General features: G+C 40.1%; 1 protein-coding gene across 2 annotated transcripts; it reads right to left on the bottom strand.

Annotated features, from left to right (window-relative positions):
- Nucleotides 1-1471: 1471 nt before the first annotated feature.
- Nucleotides 1472-15187, bottom strand: si:ch211-282j22.3 (ER degradation-enhancing alpha-mannosidase-like protein 3). 2 transcript variants are annotated; one of them, XM_066645975.1, is made up of 20 exons: nt 14482-15187; nt 11705-11750; nt 11500-11600; nt 11062-11101; nt 10817-10929; nt 10560-10713; nt 10201-10335; nt 9795-9900; nt 9401-9498; nt 9171-9296; nt 8532-8615; nt 8317-8400; nt 8064-8188; nt 7323-7488; nt 6296-6450; nt 5263-5380; nt 4953-5129; nt 4680-4845; nt 4241-4438; nt 1472-4079 (listed from the first exon to the last, which is right to left on the bottom strand). In XM_066645975.1, exons 1-20 carry the CDS (start codon nt 14622-14624, stop codon nt 3850-3852), a joined length of 2565 nt encoding a protein of 854 aa, XP_066502072.1. In that variant the 5' UTR covers nt 14625-15187; the 3' UTR covers nt 1472-3849. The 2 variants fall into 2 exon arrangements, with proteins under 2 accessions (XP_066502072.1, XP_066502073.1); XM_066645976.1 differs by having other exon boundaries at nt 4247-4438.
- Between the last annotated feature and the right edge of the window lie 484 nt (nt 15188-15671).

Below are 15671 nucleotides of genomic sequence, written 5' to 3'. Positions count from 1 at the left end.
ATTGAAAACAAGGTGAAAGAGGACTATTAATGTTTGCAGATAAATAAATGGACTCCACCCTGAACTATATGTACACCTATATGGAGATGTTAAAATTATATTGATAATAAGTTTAAAAATAAGGATGTATTTTAAGGCTGATATAAATATAGAGGAAAACACAATACTGTATCTAGAATCTGCATTATTTAGTGAATCGCAACCCGCACAGGAAAGATTCGGTTCATTTTACTGAATCGATGTTTTCATCCCAAGCAGAGTGGCGTCACAGTACTTGGAATAGGAGGCGGGGCTTAGCGAATTTCAGGTGGGTGTATCCTCCTTAGGTGAATGGACAAGATGCTGAGACACGGGTGCACTCTGGGAATAAGAGTATATATATATATATATATATATATATATATATATATATATGCACGGGTCTTGCAAAAAAAAAATCCACCTCCAAACACACCATCAGCTCCGTCTGTTTAATACTATTCTTCATTAAATCTAAAAGAAACATTACTTTCTGTCGTCAAACATCATCCTAAAAAACGTTCCTTAAACATTCATAATATTTTTGTTGTTGTTGTTGAAAAAACAGACATGTAAACTTATGTGACACATGAGAGACTCTTACACTAGCCCGATATGAATCTAAAAACACAAATCAGAGCCTCCTCAAGTTTCACAAATTAAACTAATTTTCATAGTTAAAACATGGGTCAATGGCCGGCACGGTAGTGTCTCTGTCACAGCTCCAGGGTCCTGGGGTTGTGGGTTCGAGCCCTGCTCCGGGTGACTGTCTGTGAGGACTTTGATGTGTTCTCCCCGTGTCTGTGTGGTTGTCCTCTGTATGTTCCAGTTTCCTCCCACAGTTCCAAAAACACAGGTGGATTGGCGACTCAAAAGTGTTCCTAGGTGTGAATGTGTGAGTGGCAAAGGACTGGCGCCCCCTTCAGGGTGTGTTCCCGCACAATGATTCCAGGTAGCCACTGCGACTCTGAACTGGATAAGCGGTTACAGATAATGAATGAATGAATATAGATGAGGCTTTCCAAGTACAAACTTGTTGTGTCTATTCGAGCACAGGCCACCGGCGCCATCTAGTGTCGGGAGCACAGTCTACAAAACCAGCATTGAAAGAATTCATTGTCCCTTTTGGTTGTGTATTTACATTTTAGTCGTTGAACTTGACAAGGGTTTTTGGGTAAATGGCAATTGACATATTTGCATATGTAGTATTATATTTACTTTAAATTTATATCAAGTGAAAACACTTTTTGATTTGGGAATGAAAAAACAAGAATGCAAATCATGTACCTTTAAACTTCAGTTAATGCACACACACATTCATTCATAAAATACACAAACCCCAGTTCCAGAAGAGTTGGGATATTTGGTAAAGTGATATATCACAGGAATTTCTGGTTTGTTAATTCTCTTTAAGATTTATTTGAACATACAAAATGTACAAAGAAAAGACTTCCAAAGTTTTCATTGATCAACTTGATTGAATTTTGAATCGTATAAACATTTTGAGAATTTGAGGCACATTTAACAAACACAGGACAAATGCATGTTTACCATTTTTAATTTTTATTTGTGCCGTGGATTAAGAGAGGAGTACAGTGCTGTTCATTCACTCCCACCATCCCCAGTTTTTAAGCCAGTTGTGGGAATCCAACCAATGAACTTTCAGTCCTAAGCCCTCTTCTTTAACCATTAGGCTGTCCACTTACACTTATATCACACTTTAATTGGGCCCTGAGGAGCTGATGTTTTACAAGTGAAATTTTTACACTTGATACAAGAATTCTGTGTTCACTGTTTTTTTTTTTAATTATCCTCTACATGTTGTGTTACAGGAAACAGATCTGGACAACATGTAGGACAGTCTGGCATGTGCACTCATGTCTATGAAGCCCTGCTGCTATAGCACCTGCAGAATGAAACCTGGTATTAACCTGCTAAGACAACAAGGACTTCAACGGACAGCAATAAAAATGCTCAGGAGGAGGATGTGGTGATAATGTGATTTATTGGCAAAGCCTGATCATTAAGTCTTCAGTCAGTCATCAACCAGACACAGAACATGTCGATCTCCATTACATCACACTGGACCTTTCAGTGCTACACCTATAAAAACCAACATCCTCAAATGGCAAACATTGTCTCAGGTATATATAAAATATATTAAGAAATAAATATAATCCCACTGTGTGTTCCCATTGCTCTGGGTCATGAAATGTTCATCATGAGCAAGCCCTTTTCCAGAAGTACACAGGTTGACATCCTATAGACAATTAGAAAAGGAAAAAAAATACATAAATTAAAAAAAAAAATTACAACCAGCCATTCCTGCTTATAACTAATAAACAACCGAAATCAACGCAGCTCCTCTTGCTATCCCATGAGATAAGGTGCCAGCAATGCACTTAACACTGTACTATATTTCAGATCATCTTATAACTAGTATTCCCAGGGTCATTCTGAGAGCCTGCAAGCTGGACCCCATCAGTAATGTTCAGAGGTCCAAGCTAATGATTTGATGTTGAAGTTGAAAGATTAAATGTTAAGAAATGGTTTCATAGAAAGTGATTTTTGACAGGGACACTATCCTAAGTTTTTAAACAGAGCTTGAAGAGGTTTTAGTAAACAGCCATTGTGATGGTACCCTGCATTGTATCAAGGAAAAGCCTAAAACGTAACACAAGTATACACAAACTCACACTCACGCTGTGTTGGTCTGCAGAACAAAACAAAAAGTGTCTATGTGCCAAAGTGCGAGGTTGGTTTACTGAAGTTTAGGTGGGAATATGAGGTTAATAGCTGCTGATTGCTTAAGTATTTCACCAAGTGTCTGTGTACTACATAGATGTACTTGAAAACGTTAAGGGCTGAACATTGGGTGGGCAATGAATCTGCGTTAAATGGAAGATACACACATGAACAACAAGTATTGCCACTAGCAACAGTCTGTAGTGTAAGAGCCATGATACCTTCCACAGATACCTATTGATTTATGCATTATCACAAACATATGAACACACAGACTTGCACACATGTTCAAGACTTATCACTTTAGTTTCCCTGATGATAAAAATGTGGCTCAAAGTTCCACACTGGCCCATTTCTCCACTTATTACCATTATGTTCCCTATGGATACAATACTGCTTTCAGGTTTGGTCATACAGGACCTTTCTCATAACAGAGGTTTCAGGCCACTTAAAATGAGAACATAACAGAAAAAAAATACTGTATACACTTTCTGCTTTAACAAGAACCCCTTACAGGTGCTTCTTCTGAGAACATGGAGACAGCAGAAATAAGTCTGCTGTTTTCTGCTTATTGATAGCTCCCTAGCATAATAAGAACATAAAATATTAATTTAAAACATAACAAAACAATGGAATAAAGCAGCCTGAGATTGTACCCTACTGTACAAGGCCCACTGTGTTCCCCTAGGTTACAGTAACTGCAGTCTAGCACAAGCTCGTCTACCTATTACCCATCAAAACGTATCTAAACCAACCACTGCAGTGCATGTGGAACATCACCAAACAGTAGGGTGTAAGACTACTGCTTTGCATACCCCTCCTTCTTACTCTGTACATCATTACACAGCCTCAGTAACTACAAACTACAACAGCATCCTTAATAGTAAGAGGGGAGGAAAGGTTTGACACATCTGTTTGGGACTCTGCATACACTGAGCGTGTTCAGATTAGCCCGTGTCTGGAGGAGATAATGAGGGCGTATTTTTCTTGCTGTACCGTGCCTGTGTTCTCTGATCCTGGATCAGCCACAGGCCAGCAGTAGCCCTTTGGTCAGTAAATGGGACAAGGTGTCAGACAGGCCTAATATCAAGGAGTACTCTCAGGGTTTTTCTGCTCTGAACGGCAGAGTTCTTGGTGGTCTGCTACAGAGGGTTGGATGCAAGTGGTTGGGGGCACAACCTCTGACATCTCTTCCTCAACCTCAGATTCCACATCGCCCTCCAGTACCAGCCGGATTGTAGTGCCGTCTGTCTCATGGTCCTCCAGTTCACCCTCCTTGGCCAGTCTGAATTTAATGTTCAGCTTTTCTGTTTTTTCTGCACAGAGGAGAGCATAAAAAGAGTTCAACATATACGTTCCACAATAACTGTATATTAAAGGGTAAAATAAAATGTATTTGAATAAATAAATAAATAAAAATATGAAAAATAGGATCTAGGCATAACAGAAACATAAAAAGTCTTTAAACAAAACTAACCAGCACCTTTTCCAAGCTGTCTCTCTTTAGGTAGTAGTAGGACATCCACATTTTGGTGTTCCTGCAGTGCTGCAGAAAGAACAGCTCCTTCTCTGCTGAACAGAAAGACCAATGGCACCGTGATGTCCTCTGTAGACTCCCCGTCTCCCACCATCTGGAACAGAGGAGTCTCTGCGCTGCTGCTGTCCTCACGCTGGTCTGGTGAAGAAGAAAAAAAATTATTATGGTTGATGGGTGCTGTTGTGCATATTCATTTCCTTTTTTGTATGTGCTTTCCAAGCTAGAATGGCTCCTTGTGTACTCTAAAAACAAAACCAGAAGATTCAGTTTGCAAAGTTTGGGGTATAAAGATGAAACTAAGAAAAAAATGTTTCAAGTGAAACCAAGCAAAACTCCAGTGTATAACTGACCACTTGTTCATATGAGCAGCTGATCTCACCTATGAAAATGATTCCAATGACTCCTGCTTCTTGTAGCCTTCGAGCTTTAACAGCAAACATGCAGTCTCCTCTCAGGGCCAAGGCTATGTGTCCCTGAAGCTCTAGTGCGTTTTCTATTTGTCCACATGCCGTGTATGGCACACTCTTCATTATACTACCTTTCACCTATGAGAGTGAGAGAAACAATGTAAGAGGGGGTAGAAATCATCAAACATAAATGAATGTGTAGATAAAATGCATTATACATTTATGCATTTTCTGACATTGCTCACCCCATGCTCCTGCTTGGTAAGGTCCATTCCAAACTTCGCTGGTCCAGCTGTTAGAACTGTTCTACCCAAAAAAGGAGGTGAAATGAGTTGCACAATGTGTGGCACCACCTCATCTTCTTCAGGTGTGTGTCTGACCTCAGCAACCAGCTTCACTCTATATATCCCTTTCTGAGAATCCTACACCGACAGAGGAAAGTGGATAAGTAAACACAAACAGTAAAATATTAAAGTTTTCTGTTTCCAGGTTACTGCTGAAGTAAATGCAATTAGAAAACAAACACATATTCAAGAGAACGAAAAGTAAATTCACCTGGGCCCTTGAATCACTGCTATACGTCATGTCAGTAAGAGAAGTAAGAGAGATGCCCATGTTCCTCAGGAACTCCACTGGTTCCATTCCAGTATCATGAAGAGGCAACTCAATGCCCCTGTTAGGTTAGATACAGAAGGTGTAGTTCCATGTGAAAATCATGTAATTTAGAAATGCATCTTGAAGAATCAACACTCCCTAACACTGAATAAAAGTTGCATATCTGCCTAATTTTAGTGACTACACGTGTCTACTTGAAATTCATTCATTCATTCATTATCTGTAACCGCTTATCCAGTTCAGGGTCGGGGTGGGTCCAGAGCCCACCTGGAATCATTGGGCGCAAGGCGGGAATACACCCTGGAGGGGGCGCCAGTCCTTCACAGGGCAACACAGACACACACATTCACACCTATGGACACTTTTGAGTCACCAATCCACCTACCAACGTGTGTTTTTGGACTGTGGGAGGAAACCCACGCGGACACAGGGAGAACACACCAACTCCTCACAGACAGTCACCCGGAGCGGGAATCGAACTCACAACATCCAGGTCCCTGGAGCTGTGTGACTGTGACACTACCTGCTGCACCACCGTGCCGTATTTTAATAGGTAACTACTTAAATGTTAACTCTTGCAATAGAGTGGTAGCAAACTTACTTAATATACGCTAATACATATAGTTTTTTATTATAACACCAATTTATATTTAAATTGTGTTTACTGAGTTTTGTCTTTTCTTCTCTTAGTATTATTGCTGCTTCCTGAACCAGGACTGGAGTTTCTCATTTTGTTCATTTACACATATTCTGGAATGAAAATAAATGACACTGTACCGAACTATTGCACGAACAGTTGCAATACTGAACTGAATAGTTGCACTAACACTCTGGGAGGACTGTGTACTGGTTTGCATCAGTATATTTTGGTTGAATCATTCTTGTGAAACTTCCAAGAGGGTTGAAATCCCTGATCTAAATATATCATGCAAAATAGCCTAAAGCAGCTTTTTGATTTAATGCGATGACGTACCTGATGGGAGAGATGTGGGGTGCTCTGCCGACCCCTGTGAGGTATTTATAGCCATCCCTGATGGTCTTGGCGAAGGAGGGGTTGTTGGGGAACAGTGTCTGAGTACTGGGACAGGAATGTGTAAACAAGTCTTCTTCTTGCAAAATGTAGGGTTCCTAAAGACACATTCCAAATATTACTTTAATTATTATTCATTCATTCATTCATTATCTTTAAGTGCTTATCCAGTTCAGGGTCACGGTTGGTCCAGAGCCTACCTGGAATCATTGGGTGCAAGGCGGGATCACACCCTGGAGGGGGCACCAGTCCTTCACAGGGCAATACACACAATCACTCACACATTCACACCTACGGACACTTGTGAGTCGCCAATCCACCTACCAACATGTGTTTTTGGACTGTGGAAGGAAACTGGAGCACCCGGAGGAAACCCACGCAGACACCGGGAGAACACACCACAGTCCTCACAGACAGTCACCAGGAGGAAACCCACGCAGACACCGGGAGAACACAACACACTGCTCACAGACAGTCACCCGGAGGAAACCCACGCAGACACCGGGAGAACACACCACAGTCCTCACAGACAGTCACCCGGAGGAAACCCACGCAGACACCGGGAGAACACACCACACTCCTCACAGACAGCCACCCGGAGGAAACCCACGCAGACACAGGGAGAACACACCACACTCCTCACAGACAGTCACCCGGAGGAAACCCACGCAGACACAGGGAGAAGACACCACACTCCTCACAGACAGTCACTCAGAGCGGGACTCGAACCCACAACCTCCAAGTCCCTGGAGCTGTGTGACTGCAACACTACCTGCTGTGCCACCGTGCTGCCCTATTATTATTAATATTATTATCATTGTAATTCTGAGTTAGTAATTATGAACCAAATAATGGTATACATATTGCAAATGTATACCTTCCATTAATATTCTAAAAATTAATTTTAAAAACCTCAGAGTACAATCTAAACACTACCTTAAGACTGGGACCTGTTGCAGATTGTGCTCACCGTGTTGTTGCCTTCACAGGGTGGCTGTGCAGTGGACAGTGAGACTGGGAGCAGGTGGGCCTCAGTGGTGAAGATATAGTCATCAATGTCAAAAGGCAAGTGACTCTTCTCAGAAAAGAGCAGGTAGAGGTACTTAAACATCTCAGCCAAGAAAAAGGAGTCCATTCTTGAAATATAAAAGAGGAAAAAGCTGGATGAAATCTATGCATTGACCTATGCAGAAACATTCATTCAATCAGTCTGTAACCGCTTATACAGGTCAGGCTTGCCGTGGGTCCACCTGGAACCACGGGAGCCTACCCGGAATCACTGGGCACAAGGTGAGAACACACCCTTGAGAGGGCGTTAGTCCTTTGTCCAGAAACACGGCACAGTTTAACGTGATGAAAAACAAACATAACAAATACAAGTTTAATTGCATATGTGCTCAGTGTTCTAAGCTTTGTTTTCATCCCATATTAAACTGCATCATGTTTCTGGATAGGTCATTATTCTACCTTCTACAAAGGAAAGCTGGATGAAAACTATGCACCGACCTGCATTAAACATGTTGTAGTTTAATATGGGATAAAAGAGCTATAGGATATTGAGCACAGTTGCAATAAAACATATTTGTTATATACTTATTTGTTGACATCCCCATATCCACATTCATACTGTGATAATCCTAAACATCACTGAACCGTTTTACCCAGTTAAAACAGAATCTCTCATTGCTGATGCTCCTCTGAGAATCCTCACCTGTCCTCATGTGTGCCTGTTCTGACATCCTGTACTGCAGCGAAGCCACAGGGGACCCGAGCATGAGCATTGAGCTTCTCCACTATAGACTGGCCCACCTTTAGGTAGTATGGGTCACCTGTGGCCTGAGATTCAGAATTAAACTTTACTGAGAACAGTTTTTATTAAGGTCTATGGCAGTGCACATATAGCTGTAGAACATTAGCTGATTTATTGAGCAATCCAACAGGCAAGGCTTTAAGCCCTTTCTGACCTTGTAAAGGAAATATGTGCTCTCAGCAAACTCTGGCCGCAGAGGGTGTTGACCCCAGTGAACTCTGAACTCAGTAGTGAAAGCCTATCAGGCAAAAAAAGCAGCGATGTTATACATTTGAATACAAAAAGCCTGTGGGATAAGTGACTCATTACAGTAGCTTACTTGCAAATTATGATCTCTAAATATTAAATAAACGGTTTTGCATATGTTACCTCAGGAAGGAACTTGTGCTGCTTTGTGACTTGATAAAGCATTTCATGTGTCTCTATGGCTGGCTTTAAATCTCCTCTTAGTACCTGCAGTAAAATAAATAAAGAAATAAAGATCCTATTTGCAGAAAAAAACAAAACTAACCTTGTACTCAAGAAATATAAGTGAAAACAGATGACTCCATTTACAATATAGTTTGCTAGTCCAATTTTCACCCTGTATTTGAATGACCATGAATCCCACAGAGCAGGTATTATTTGGTTACGGCTCATTCTCAGTGTTGCAGCAACAATGACATGGTTGTGGTGTTAGTGTGTGTTGTGCTGAGACGAAAATGAATGAGACAAAGCAGTGCTGAACTTTTAAACACCTCAGTATCACTGTTAAACTAAGAATAGTCCAACGACCAAAAACATTTAGCCGTCAGCACCCTGCAGGCAAAGTCATACATATACAAAGTGGCCCTTCAAAGTAGGCTTTTCAAATGCAATAGCCAGTGACTGGGCACAGTGGGGTTCCTGATCCCTGAAGAACAGAGTGAAATGAGGCTGGAATTTATGCAGAACCACAAACAGAGTGTAGTTGTAGTTGCAGACTGTGTGTGTGTATATTATATAAAATCATCTGAAAATATAACTGACCTGCAGCCCAGGAAAGAAGGCCAGTAGTGAGTCCATCCAGCTGCGTACGTTTACTGTGGGGTTATGCATGTGCACATTGAGCAACAAAGGAGGCTGGCTGATATACTTCATGATGGCACTGTAGTGCTATTAAACATAGAAATAGTCAAATGTATTTAGTTCTGCCATTCAAATCACACTTGAGGAATAAGCAATCTTTAATATATATATATAACAGAAAACATCCTTACAGTATTAAACCTCTCAAGGTATACATTGTCTCCCAGCAGAATATATGCCTTCATCAAGTATTCATAGTACGAATCTATTCCAGCACCTACTCCACTATCTATTTAGAGGAGAGAATTAAAAAAAACAATGCAAGATACAGAAAAACAAGAGTCAGAGTATAAAAACACATGCCTTACAAACATAGCCGTGACAGTATTTTCACAGCACATATGTTATGACATGAGTTACTCAACAGTACAGTGCCCTGTTTCCCAAAAACATCTTAGTGTTAAGATCAGCTTAACAGGGAAAAAGAATGTTCAGTGTGATGCTCACTCTAACACTCAAGAGTCTTCTTTGTTTTTAGATGCTTTTGGGGAAACCCAGCCCTCATATGTATGTATATAGACTCACCTCTGCGGACCCAGTCTCCATTATGAATATTGATGACTGTGCCCATAAGGTCACTTCCTCTCTGTCTCTTCTCCCAGAGGACATCCAGAGCTTTCCGAGCATGCTCCTGTTCAAATCAGAATTGACACCAACTTTACGTTTAAAATTTACTTAGAAGTGCTGAACTAAGGCTTACAATTAATGTGAACTACAGTTTACTTAAGTTTGCATTAACTTATTGCAGTGGTTTTCCCCTTGCTTTAATCACACCCGCTTCAACTTCAGAAAGGGTTTTCATTCAGCTCATTAGCAGCAAAGGAATCTCTAAAATGTGCAGGGCAGTGGGGCACCAGGGCCAAGATTGAGAACCAATGACTTCCTGGAAAAAAACTATAGGGAAAAAATATATCAAACACTGAATACAAACCTCAAACACTGAATTCCCAGAGAGTCGGCTAAGTGCTGCAAACTCCAGGATCATGGTTCCAGCACAGGCTGTGCAGGTGTCCGTCTCTGTGCCGGTGCGTGAGAGTGGGTTCACAACCCCATAGCGCAGGTTAACCTAGAGTCATTAAATAATTAATAAGCCTAGTTTTATTATATGCCAGTCCATTTACGATATTAAAAAGGAACACAAGATTAGATTTGGGTTTTTTGCTCCGGAGATTCCCTTTAGTGCAATTAATTTTTACAGCACTGTACTGAAATGAACGGAGAACAGGGGGGATTCCTAGCTTTCTCCACAAGTGCAGAGTCCGCAAGCTCTTTTTCTCTGTTACCACGTACCCTGGGATAAGGAAGGCCACTGGTGGTATTAAAGGCAGGCAGCAGGCGGTAGCCCAAGTCTTTGGCCATATGAAGCAGCTCATCATTGTACCACTGCATCCTCTCTCCCCGCTGCTTCAGCATATCAGCCATCACATGTGCCCCTAACAGGCCACTAAGGGAACAGCAGGAGAAGAACGATTCTGAGTACATTTAAATAACATTTCTATAATCTTAATATGTATTGCAGCACTCTGGTTGCAGAGCTCCAGTCATACCCCAGAACACGGATGTTGGTCTCAAAGACAGACACCACCACATCGTTGTCCAATTTTACATCTTTAACAGTCTTTTTCACAGCCTCCTCAAAGTCCTCCAGTCTATTTAGCAGCTGTTGAACACACAGGAGGAAGCAAACAGTAAAAATGCAATGATAACATGCTGAAAATAAGTTATTGGGATTTCCTTTTGCAGATGTATCTAAATGGTTAATAAGATGGCATGCCTCTCATTGAACACTCACCACTAGTGTATCTAAGGTGTCAATCAATGTCAGGGAGAACCTGAAAAAGGAAAGGTGTATGCTGGTGATTCACATTAAATGACTTCTTAAATAAAAAATGTATATATGTACTATCATGGTACAGGACAGGACCCTAAAAAAAGTGACACAGTACACTGCCATTGACATAAAGCATGCACAATTTTATCATAATTAATCAGTTGCCACAATAAAAACAATAAATATAAAAATAAGGAATAAGTAAAAAGGTAATAAAGGAAATACATATTCAGTGTTTTATGTACTGTCCATCAATGCATCCAATTAACAGGATCTGTTCTGCCATCTTCAATTCAGTTTTAATTCAAGTTTTCTGAAACTGAGCCTTTCCAGTTCTTTGGAAGCATATCTGTGAGATCCATTGACAGAGGAGAAAAAAAAATAGGCAGGCACACTCACTTTCCCAGGGAATCATCAATGTCACCGCGGTTGGGCTCCACTCCTCGAACTCTCCCTCTGCAGCTCAGAGGCATAAGCTCATCTGCTGGGTATGCATATTTCTGGAACAGGAGGCAACCATTTATTAGGCTGAAATAGACTAGAAAGAAGAGAGCCTGGACCTGAGTCACCAGAATGACATGCTATCTTTGCAGCAATTACTTACCATGTAACTGCCATAAGCATGATCAAACATCTCCAGAATTTTTTCCCTAAAATCAGACACACACAAAGAAAGGGGTCATATTCCCTCTACTTTTAAAACCACAAGACAGCAACATTTCAGAAAGCAGCTTTCTGTACAATTCAAAAGTGGAAATGAAAACAAACTTATTCACAATGCTGTATGTGAAATGGTTCTTTCTAAATAACTTTCTAAATCTAATTATCTGTATAACTATGGTGACACTCATGAGTGAAAATCCAGGGGTCCCAATGTCTAGACTCTAAGTATGTTTAATGTTTGGTAAAGTAATGTTTTGTAGGTATTATTTTCTTTTACACTATGCAAGTACTTTTCCAAATTATGATAAAACAATGCCCCAGGTAATTTACCCAACTAATTCATGTGTGTAGGACATTTCTGAACTTTGAAAACTTTTCCTTCAGATGTTTCCTTCAGATTCAACTGTGAACAATCGCAAACTCAGCAGGTTTCTCCAAAAAGGACTTAAAAGGAAGGTCAAAACACCAACAACAAAAAAAATCTGAAACCTACTTTCTTAATAATTTAATGATAAAGCACATCTAGCACCTTTGAAATGTTAGTGGAATCCCCCTTTAAATAAAAGGAGGACACAAAGGGAGTACTTATAAAAACAAAAACACTGCATCTACATAAACAAATCAATAATTCACAATGAATAACACAACACAGTAAGAAAAGAAAGTACTGTATGTGAATAAAGGTTATATTCGATCATGGCGCACCAATGAAAAGGAAATGAAAACCTTCCTGTGATCACATCCCTCAATTTGTACCTCAACAAATCACAAGCAATGACACAAACAAAAGCTGTGGTGTGGTCATGCCGTCAGCACATTGTTTCAGTTGACGAGGGCAAGAGCTTGAGACGTGCTGTAACAAACAGCTGTAACAACGCACATTTTCAGATCGGTTACATATTCACAGACTGGCTGCCTTTATTAAATAAATACACAAATAGACCTAGCTATTTAAAGCAGATGGTTGCCCAAAGACAAGATCCTCACAGAGAAAAGTATTCTTACTTAAAAGGGAGTCATTTTAGACAGTATATAATTAAATCCACAAAGGGGATCATTTCTCAACAAAAAGTCCAAAATTTCAGGATTTAAGTTTTTTTTTTGGTCATTTCAGACACTAATTAGTTTGAGGAATCAGTAGTTTGATGAATTTAGACATGTTCCACATATTCAATATTTTATATTTTGACATTTATAAAGTTAATGTGTCAATCTGATCATATCTATGAATCATTATCCCTGAGCAGATACTGATTTACACAAACAGTCACTTTATGAGAGCCATTTTAGCTGCTAATGTTTTCAGTACACTAGTGCTCCAATGGAGGTAAACGTTCATGTTTTAGATGCTTTTTACCACAAGGCTAACTGTGGCCACAAGATTTCTTTTTTGATAGAACATAATCAACAAAATGTTATGGAAAGAAAGTATATCTGTAAGTATTTGCTTAGTCATAGATTTCAACACAAAGGCAAGTAGCCACATGTTTAACAAACTTCTTTCTTATTGCTTTCAGTTATCAGCATTAACTCCAGAGTTAAGGACGGAGTAAGTGGACTACCTTTAAGTGGACCTTACCTTCTTCAGTATGAGAACATAGAGTCGAAGACCTGCCGGTTTAATATTGTATTCCTCTATACACCTATTATTCTATGCTTTTCAAGCAGGCATTTGGATACGCCTGACTATTATCCAAAACCAATCACAGTATATCATATTTGGAACAGAGTAATGGTAAGCAATAAGATATATATTTTTTTTATTGTGACAAACAATTTTGGTGTGCATACCACAGACATTTACTCATATTTTCACTTGTGAAATATTTTATTGCTCAGATTTCTTGCATGTGTCATGTGTATTAAGGTTCATAGCACTGTGTACCACACCTATTTTTACTTCTCTCTGCTCTATTTATTGTTATTTCAGCATTTCGTCTTTTGTGCACTATGTACAGTTCTGTGACACTACAATTTCCCAAGAAAGAGTTATCTTGTCTTATGGACATTAGCAGTAAAGAACACTGAACAAGTGAATGTTTCATCCATTCTCTATAATTATATATTTATACTATGGCTTTTAGCAGACACGCTTAACCATAGGGACTTAACCAAAGTATCACTGCACATAGTTTTAAACGGTAGTTGAAATGTGGCAATAGTAGTGTATTAAGTAATCGTCAAAACACTGAGATATGTATTGGACGTTTCTGCAAGTTACGATATGATTTATTTGCCTTACTGCCCTTCCCTAATACTGACTGTTCTTGCCTGCATATTTTCTTCCTGTCTTGAACAAAAATGACCTCAGTTTTGTGTCTTATCCAACGGCTGGAATCAAATATTCAGTACCATGCCCCCATCGCTACATTGGGATCCCCAACAACACCATTTCCAGCAACTACACAATTTCCTTTGGGATTAATTAAGTGTTGCCTTATCTTATTTTACAAGGGTCCAAGCAACAGACAGGGTCAAACTAGCAAACTTCAGTGGATTTGCATGTTGTTATGTTCAGGTGTAATGGCTGTTTATGGGGTCTGGCAGTAAGAAGGAGCAGCCAGTAGCAGATGTCTATTGATCCGTGGCTATGAGCTAGTTAACAGTAGATGTTTCTTTAATCACTGCCAGCTGCCACTGATTGCTAATTCCTGCCTCCAGCTGCCAGTTAGATTTTGAAGTCTTACATATACAAGTGTCAAGGTTAGTGGATCTTACCTGATTTGGGCCTTTTCTTCAGCAGACATTGTTTGACCATCTTGAGCAACAATACCACACAAAAGGCCACTGAAAAGTACAGTTGCCAGCACCATGGCAAAAGCTTTAAAGCTATGAGTCCCTCTCACCAGCTTGTTCCCCATTAAAGCTGTCAGACTTGGTTTGTTTGTAAATGTTCTAATAATCTGCAGATGCTAGTCTACCTGCTTTAAATCCTCTGTTAAATTAAGGGAATTCTTACCAACTTATAGATCAAGTACTAGACCCTTAACTGAGATGATCAGCTAAAGTAATGGCAGTGAGAGTCAGCATACACATAGTTACTTAAGTAAACACATTAACCTCAGCTCATTTCAATCTAGACCGCCGAAGGACGACTATACACCGCCAGATTGACGCTCTCCGGGTTTTACAACCGTAAATATTCATTCCAAGCCACGAGCCATTCGGTTCAAAATAAATTGTGTCTGGGTCTGACAGACACTCAGCGCCTGATTATAGCTTTACAGCTGACCGGCCTAGCAATCAAACCGCTAGCCTGCTAACCTTAGCTCCATTAACATTCAAAGCTAGCAGCAAAAGAGCAGAAAAAGTTCTTCTTATAAACATCCCGGTTAATTTCACTCCTCCGGATCGAACTCAAGAATGGCTCCATCTTCACTGCGTTTACACAAACATTTTCAGCTCAGTAAAGCGTTAGCTTATCTCCTCGGCTAGTTTGAGTCTGTCGGTTTACCCCTAGCTTTTAACAGACCTTAAAGAGACAATTCACACTCCTCCCTAGACAGTGCAAAATATTGTCAGGAAACAACGGTTTCTTCACCCAAAACGTGCACTGTTTTCCAAGTTTGGAATACAGTACACACGACTGACACCCAAATGTTTATGTTTTTAGACACGTTATGCGCTGTTTTGGTGCGGGGGCCACTATTTTAAACTCGTTACACTACGTAGGGAGCATTGAAGCATTTGAGATTCAACCCATCACCGAAGGGGCGGGGAGAAACCGTCAGTCGGAGGGGCTCGATCCCAAATGGCTGCTTAAACCCTATATAGTGTATTTATAGGTCTTAAATGATGGCTCCTGTAATTTAATAAGTGCCTCTTAGGATTTGGCAAAACGTATTTGATTTTCCACTGGATGAATAAAGCATAAATTCAGTTAAATTCAGTCAATATTTGATAATGAA

Source organism: Hoplias malabaricus, chromosome 15 (genome assembly GCF_029633855.1).
Source record: "Hoplias malabaricus isolate fHopMal1 chromosome 15, fHopMal1.hap1, whole genome shotgun sequence".
NCBI lineage: Eukaryota > Metazoa > Chordata > Actinopteri > Characiformes > Erythrinidae > Hoplias > Hoplias malabaricus.
Note: the sequence above shows the minus strand (reverse complement) of the source record. Positions and strands in the feature narration are given on the sequence as shown.